Genomic DNA, 8,316 nt, shown 5'->3' with positions numbered 1-8,316 from the left:
CAACCTGTGAGACAAGAGGCGGCAAGGGGCGACACGTGGAAGCAGGGCAAAGTCTTTAAAAAAAGGCCACATGGAAGGAAGTGCAAGGCTTGTTATATTATATATAGATATAGATATAGATGGATGGTTAGCATACTAATATGGCTACCAAATTTTAAAATGCATTAATTACTTGATGAAGGATGGAGTGAATTGCAAACCTTAGGAGGAAAGGGTGCTGGAAACCTTAGCGACAAATAAGGAAAAAAAAGGTGTGTTCTAGACACTTCCCATAGCCGCTTCAATGAAGGTTATATAAAAAGGGTTTCACCGTAAGATTTACAGCCTGAGCAAAGCCCTTGTGTCTGTGTGTGTGTGAGAGAGAGAGAGAGAAAGAGAGAAAGAGAGAGAACGTTTTGTGTGCGATCCGTCTTGTTTTTTTTCATGCGCTCTGGTCTCTCGGCTGTAAGGAGACAATCCTTTTTTTTTCGTTGCATCCGCCTTGCAGACAACCGAAAGTTAAAACCTTAGGGCCACATTAATTAATTAGTGCCCGGCACTAATTAATTAATACTCGTGATAGCCAATGCTAGTGCTGGTCGGAATACATTACACCAACAAAAGACAAAACAAAAGAAAGCCACTATTCTCCAAATTTATACATAAACATATAGTTATAGAGGTTAGAACTTAAGTCTTAGGGGCTTAATTTCAGGCTAGTAACTACATAGATGATAGGTGCCAATATGCATGGAAGGTGAAGAAGGAAGCATGTCACCTATTGAAAACTTACACGTACCAGAAAAACCAATGACGTAGGGGTGAGTCCCGACAAGCCATGGCGGCGAAAAGCGCAAAAAGGTCAGGACACGGATAATATTCAATAATAATAATAGAGCGTACAAAAAACTTACAAAAATGAAAAAAAATCAAATTACCAATACATGCATGCAAATGGATATTTCTGCGTGCAAAAAAATTGAAATATTTTGGGGTGTTTATCTATTATCTCCGTGTGATCGCTTGCAAGCCATTAGTTAGTCAGCTTGTGTATTGCAGGTTTTACCTGTTTTTTGCAGCTTCATCGAGATTTCTTTGCAGTTTTTCTGAATCCACTCACAGAGGAAACCTTCAAATCGCAAGAAGAAGGTTCTCTTCTACAACGTCCTGTGTTAACGTTGTATCATTGTTGCGACGCTAGAAGAAGAAGAAGAAGAACTCCCTGGATTTCTGCTGGCTTTTGTTGACACAGACCTCACAGCGATTTCTGCAACATCTAGAAGAAGCAGAAGAGCTTTTCTATGCAAAAGCCATGGTTTTCTTCTTGTTTCTGTTGAGGACAATACTTTTTTTTTTGCAGCATGACCTTTGGATAGCTTGAAGAATGACTCCATGATTTTTTCTGCGTGTTATGTTAGGAAGAGTGACTGTTCACAAGCGGACAGCTACGGTCTTCAAAGGCTATGGAAGAGAAGCACAGAGACTCGCATCTTTTGAGAACAGAAGGTAGGTGCTCTCCCAAGGATATTCGCCTTACCATTTAACTAGGGTTCTGCGAAGCAAACCCTACTTTGCAGGTACCGGTTGTGAAGAGAAGATAGGCAAGGGTTTCCGGATTCACTGTGCGAAGCAAACCCTAACTTATTTACGATGGCTGTAAACAAGTGCTATTTCTGAAATGCTGGCGGTGAACAGAAGATAGATTAAGGCTATTCAACCAAGCAACACTGGGTGAAGCAAACCCTGGCCGTGTACAGAACTTAGGGATAGGATTTCTGCACGATTTTGCAAACAATTCCCGAGCTTGGAGAGAATGGCTTTGTAAAGTAGGTAAATTAAGGTCAAGAACAGTGTTAGGGCTAGAGTTTCTGCATCTTCAAGCGAAGCAAACCCTGCAGGTAATGGAGGTCGCCTGTGATTACTGTGGAGAGGCTCCATCCACTGTGTATTGTGCGGCTGATGCTGCACGCCTGTGCTTATCATGTGATAGGCATGTCCATGGGGCAAATGCTGTTTCAAGAAGGCATTCCAGAACCCTCCTCTGTGATGGCTGCAACCTCAGGCCAGCATCTCTGAGATGTCTCACAGAGAACCTCTCCCTCTGCCAATCCTGTGACTCAGACAAGCATGGAAGCTCCCCTATAGCATCTCACCACAACCGCCGTACAGTTGAATACTTCACTGGCTGCCCTTCTGCAGCTGAGCTTTCTCGTATATGGGGATGTGACCTAAATGAGACCGCAACAACAACAGTTCCTTCTTACTCTGAGACTTCCAGCTCTCTTGTTGCTTCTTCTATTACTAAAGTTGAGAGCTTCACCTCTGATCAACAGCAAACCAAAAATGCTGGAATTTGGTGGAATGGCAGTGGGGCCACAGTTGATACGAGGAGGGACTCGAACCATGCTGTTGGCACACATGGAGATATGATTCAGAGTGGGAACCCCATGGTTCTAGCCAAATCGTCTGCAGAAGAATCACCCAAAATATCCTTGCATTCTTGCCAGGTACATGCTTGTCAGTTACTTTTGAGTAGCAGAGTATGTCTGTGTGGGAAAAGAACACTTTTCTGGTGAAATTCTCAATTATTTTGGTGGAAAAATTCTAGTGTATTGTAATTCTTGGTGGAAAAACATTTGCATATTTGTTCAGTATGGAAACAAGAAAGTGCTTAATTGGTTTGATGGATAGAGTGAAGCTGAAGTGGGAAGGGCATGCTTCCTTACAGATGTTTTGGCTGAAAATTAGACTTTCTATGCAGTGTGCCTCAATTCATGCAGCTTCTTTGGATAAAAGAATTGATCCCTGAATTCATGACGTGGTTTTGGAAAGGACAAGAAATGGATTATTCTGGGCTAGCTTGCTAACATGATCATAAAGGAAGAGTGTTAGTAGGCAAAAGTGAAAACTTGAGAGCTCACACATCCCTCTTCTTGGACGAGTATTAGATATCTAGAGATGTGCCCTTAGCTTAAGCCTTAAACGACTTAACATAGGTTTCTGTTACACCCAAAATTACATTGGCTTTTCCCTTTAGTTGCTGAGTCCCCCCTGCACCTCTGGAGAGAGAAGAAACTTAGCAGATTAGTCTGTGTACAAAGATACAAACATGAAAGTTGGCATGTCTCGATGTGCTTGCAATAGTGTGATGACACCAATAGTAGTGCCACCATCATTCGTATTACATTTTGTTGGTAGACATGGAGTGGTAAATGTTCCAAAAAGGTTGGTGTGAGTTCATCCTTTTCTGATTAGGTGAATTAAGCAAAAAGACTTATCCAGATTAGTTGTAATGTTTACATTCCTGAAAGCTAAACCATACGGAATGCCAATCTGTAGCTTGGTTTCCTTTTACAGGATCACAATCTCGCGGCTGTCACTGAGAGCCTGAAATATGAAATGCAGAATATTGAGCAAAGTGGAAAGCAGAAGCAATTTGTAGTCCAACAATTGCGACAATTGCAGAAGCTACAACTGGAGGACACGCCTTCTCCAATGTATGAGCAACTATCAGGTCCTCCATCTTCAGGATGCTTCGAGACATATGGATCCAACAATTTTATTTGTGAAGGTTTACTACAGAAAACACAGGCAAAGTTAAGGGACAAACACCACACCAGTTTAGATTACCACTTGCCAAAGCAGCCTTTCATGGATCAGATTTTACTTTCGGAAACACCTCAACCAAGAAGTGGCAATGACCAGGTATTGTCTGTACAGGCTACAGCATATTGCTTTTATCGAGTCAGTGCATGCTTGTAACTCTTCATCTTGAGTCACACAAAAAGGACTGAGATTATTTGAGTTCTCTGGCTTATGCAGATCTGGTGCACAAATATCGAAGACCTAGAAAATTGTGGTGAGGATGATGATATCTGTCAAGGTTTTATAATGTGTGAAGATGACCTCAAGTTCTCCAGCTATGAAGACATTTTTCCTATCCCTCAGGATCAATCATTTGAAGACCTAGTGTCTGCCTGCTCGTCTATGGGACAGAGCTCATCGTTCTCTGAATCTAGCGCCCATATGGAGAGTATACCTGAGGGAATTGTCCTGGACTCACAAGTGGTACATTTCCTTTTCTGCCCTTGTGTTTTATATTTACAAATTTGTGTAATGCCTGTTATTAAGTGGTTTATCAGTTGGAAAGCATTCATTAAAATTAAGGTATCCATGGCATTCAGATGTATCTGTGGCATATGCATTCAGAATCCTTTGATTTTACTCCATAAAAACAGTACCAAGTGACTGGAACACTTTACAGGCGTGCAATGCATCACTCTGCTATGATGCTATGAGACTCTTGAGAGAGAGAGTCAATGTAGAGATTATTATGAAGTCAACGTATGCATTACCATAGACATCAACAGCCTTTTTCTCCTCACAGCACAATACAACACTACAAAGAGCTACAAATGCAGCAATGCACATGTACTCATTTTCCATGCCTACAAAGCCAGGAGTCTGCCAAATTGATGCCAGTCTTGTTCTTTCCTGTAATGTACATCTCCATTCTAACAATCAGAAACCACAAAATAAAATCCTAACGCACTAAGGCACTTTGCCTTTGCCCATTGTCAGCCCAAATTAATTTTCAGCCATCAAATAGCAACAGGTCAAGCTCTGAGATGTACCAAAATTGGCCTCTGTTGTAGAAGTCTTTAGTAGGATTTTATCTGGCTACTACCTCCGATACAAGGAAATGCGTGGTGGGCTGATTTAGATGTGCATGAGGAGCTAATTGCAAGACAAGTGGACATTGTGAGGGCTACTTGATACACTGGCTACCTCTGGTACAAGGGTATGCCTGGTGGGTTGATTCAGATGTGCATGAGGAGCTAATTGTAAGACAGGAGGACATTGTGAAGACTACTTGATGCACTGGATACCCTTAAACTTGTTATGACACATCCATCAACGGCTGGGTATCTCCAGCTAAAGTGACGTTGCTGATTTTCTTGATGATCTTCAGAGGTTTCCTATTGGCACCAGCTGGCATACCTGGTTTGATATTAAGCTTCTCGTATGCGTCTATGGTGGGCCTTGTGGATTACCCCCTTGATTTGTTTGGAAAATCTGATCTACTCCGTAATGACCAGTGAAAAAGTTCACAGGTATTGCAATTACTTGAGCTAAGCGCCCGTCCAGACACCCCAAAACCCACCCCTCCTCCCAAAAGAGAGAGTCAACCTCTACCAAGAGTGCAGCTGGCCTTGTCTACATAGCCTCTTGAAAAGCTTGAAACAATGAAAGTCACTCATCAATTAACTTCTTGTCCAGGTTCTAACCAAACATGATGCACTGGATATTGGCTGGGTAATTCCAGCCAAAACGTGACATTAATGGGCTCCTTTATGATCTTGAAAGGGCTCCCAGCTTGGCTGAAACTTCACCAAAGAGAAGATTAACCCTGCCATCAGCAGATGCAACCAAGTAGGGGCATCATAGATGACTGTAAATAATTAATACTTATGACTGTAAATAATTAATACTTATGACTTACTTGGATGGAATCCTGCTGCTCGTGCAAAACCTTTTTACACGTGGGAATGACACAAAATCGGCCTTTGCAAAAGAGCCAACCCGTGTGGTTCCCATAATGCTTATCATGTTTGGTTAGAACATGAAACTACCATTTACTAAACCAGGGACAGAGGACAACTTGTCTACCAATACTTCGGTGGTACATTAACGTCTTTTTTCTTCATGGTCCTCTTGCTGATGGGCAAGTTTTGCTTCTCGTCTTCGCGAGCATTTTCTCGCTCTTGACCCTCCTGCGCCCGCTCAGCTTCCTATTTCTTATGGTCAGCAGCTTCTCTATTTTCGTGGATTGGCCGTTCTTTGGCTTCATTCTTGTTCATTCCTACTGATACTGGGCTTCGCATTCTTCTCGGGCGGCCTCCTGTCCTCCTGCTTTTGATGGTATTTGGCCTCCTATTCCTCCTGCCCTTGATGGTATCTGGCCTCCCGGCTTCTCAAACGGCTTCTTGATCTTTCGAATCCTCTTGGTCATGGTTTTCCGGATCTTTCTTCTAGGCTTGTCACCCATGATCATACCACCCATTTTGGGGTTGTGATGAACGCTGTAGGGGGCAGAGAGGTGGAGCAGGTGGTGTGGGGAAAACTGGCCTGGGCTAATTCATGGATGATGGAAGACAGCTGTGATCTGAGGGTGGAGAGGTGTCCACTGGAGTTCAACTCAGCGGGGTGTATCTTTGAAAGCATAACTCCATCTGCATGGGATCATAAATATGCACCTGCCGTATAGCAGTCCGTGCATTGAAGTCACCCAACATGAGGATGTCTTCTTGTTGCGAGAGAACTCCGCAATGTTTGCAAACAAGGGGAATAGACTTTCCGTTTTGCAGCAAGTCCAGTGCAACGGCAGATGTCTTGGGTGGGAAATATCAAAGTGCAATTTGCATAATTTGAAATCCAGGCATGGCTAACTGCATCCACATGAATCGGACCTCCTAATCCCGTTTGAGGACTCTGAGTACCCTCTGCATAAGTGAGGCTTAAATAGGCATGCCGCACCTCTTAAGCCGCGTAATACCCCACACACCCCAGAATGATGTGTCTGTGCTGGTATATGTCTCGGCAAAGCATTGTAGTTCCATGTGGCCATATGAAGCATATCTATGATCTCATGCACCCCACACCATCATGTGGGGCTTTTGTCACATGCACAAGGCAGTGCGATGTCTAATCCCTGATCATATCCCTCATTAGGCAGCAATATTAGATGCATTTGGGGCATCTTCATCAGCATGCTTCAGGTCGGCAGCAGTTCAGCGCACATATCAGGTCGGTAGCAATAGAATATCAGTCGACAGCATTGTGTGAGAGTCGGCAACATTTATCAGTAATTATGGTAAAGAGTTTGGCATTTTATGTCACACATGTCATGTTAGAGGACAAATTAGCTGGATGACCAGCATCCACACATCATATAAATAGAAGTAGCATATTTTGGATCGTTTCATCTCTCTCCATCTTGGAGTTGGATCATGTATAGGCAGTAGTAGTAGTTAGTAGCCCTTTTGGGAAGGCCTATGGCATATGTAACCTTTTTCTATGTACATAATACATTATACTGGAAAACCTATCTATCTCTCTCTCTCTCTTCTCTCATGCGTTTTGAATCAAGGTTCCTACAGAGTGCTTAAGGACTTTGATTAAGACATGAAGGCTTCCACTATGCCACATTGGTATCAGAGCATCAAGTGCAGCCACATCACCAAGCACTGCAGGCCCCACAGCTTCACATCAGAATATGTAAAGTTTCCATACCTGGAGGAGTAGTCATTCCTTGACTACTAGCCACACCTACCCTACCTTCATCATGCAAGGACCAACCTCCACTCTAGGGACCTCGTACTTGCACCACAAGGGCATTGTCATAAGGGGTGTATAGGTCCAAGCAAGGTAAACACAAGTAGTTATGAAGCATCAGGAAGGTTAGGCATGAATTAGGTGAATCCTCAGCGTTTAGCCCATGGAAGTTAGGTCCTCAAAGGAGTACCTGAATGACTTCCTAGGAATAGGATGAGCAACCTCAGTTAGGTGCCTTGATCAACCTCAGTCATGAATCATAAGTCAGTGCATTCAGGGACAAGGGTATGCATGCAAGGGGACAACATTGAAACAGATGCACATTCATGGAGTGGAATTGAGGCAGAACTGGAGGTTTCGTTAAGTTGCCAAGGAAGAAGTATGACAGTTGGAATCCCAGAGCAATCAAGAGATGATGACAGTCATCCAAAGTCAAAGACAAAAAAAGTTGGATTCCCGTCATCAAGCTTAGCAACAGGGGATGTCACATGCACAAGGCAATGCCATGTCTAATCCCTGATTGTATCCCTCATTAGGCAACAATATTAGATGCATTTAGGACATCTTCATCAGCATGCATTAGCAGTTCAGCACACATATATCAGGTTGGCAGCAATAGAATATTAGTCGGTAGCATTGTGTGAGAGTTGGCAGCATTTATCAGTAATTATGGTGAAGAGTTTGGCATTTTATGTCACACATGTCATGTAAGAGGGCAAATCAGCATCAGCTGGCCAACCAGCATCCACACATCATATAAATAGAAGTAGCATCTTGTAGCCCTTTTGGGAAGCCTATGGCCTATGTAACCTCTTCCTTTGTACATAATACATTATATTGGAAATCCTCTCTCTCTCTCTCTCTCTCTCTCTCTCTCTCTCGTGCGTTTTGCATTAAGGTTCCTACAGAGTGCTTAAGGGTTGTGATTAAGACATGAAGGCTTTCGCAGTATCACAGCTTTGCTCCGTAATGATGACAAGACTGTCTTGATAGATGATCCAT

General features: G+C 43.0%; 1 protein-coding gene across 9 annotated transcripts in view; it reads left to right on the top strand.

Annotated features, from left to right (window-relative positions):
• The first annotated feature begins 921 nt into the window (after nt 1-921).
• Nucleotides 922-8,316, top strand: part of LOC147642135 (zinc finger protein CONSTANS-LIKE 10-like) — a 31,143-nt gene continuing 23,748 nt past the window's right edge. For 4 of the 9 annotated variants that reach the window (XM_086803283.1, XM_086803272.1, XM_086803282.1 and 1 more), the window contains exons 1-4: nt 961-1,294; nt 1,398-2,486; nt 3,337-3,684; nt 3,802-4,047. In XM_086803283.1, coding sequence (XP_086659409.1) covers nt 1,881-2,486; nt 3,337-3,684; nt 3,802-4,047 — 1,200 coding nt within the window. In that variant the 5' untranslated portion in view covers nt 961-1,294; nt 1,398-1,880. Of the gene's footprint in view, nt 1,295-1,397; nt 2,487-3,336; nt 3,685-3,801; nt 4,048-8,316 lie in introns of all 9 variants that reach the window. The other 5 variants (XM_086803266.1, XM_086803256.1, XM_086803275.1 and 2 more) reach the window with 3 other exon arrangements.

The sequence above is a fragment of the Cibotium barometz genome, chromosome 1 (genome assembly GCF_041138505.1).
Source record: "Cibotium barometz isolate CiBa-2024 chromosome 1, ASM4113850v1, whole genome shotgun sequence".
NCBI lineage: Eukaryota > Viridiplantae > Streptophyta > Polypodiopsida > Cyatheales > Cibotiaceae > Cibotium > Cibotium barometz.
The sequence above is the reverse complement of the archived record's forward strand: the minus strand, read 5'-3'. Positions and strand labels throughout refer to the sequence as shown.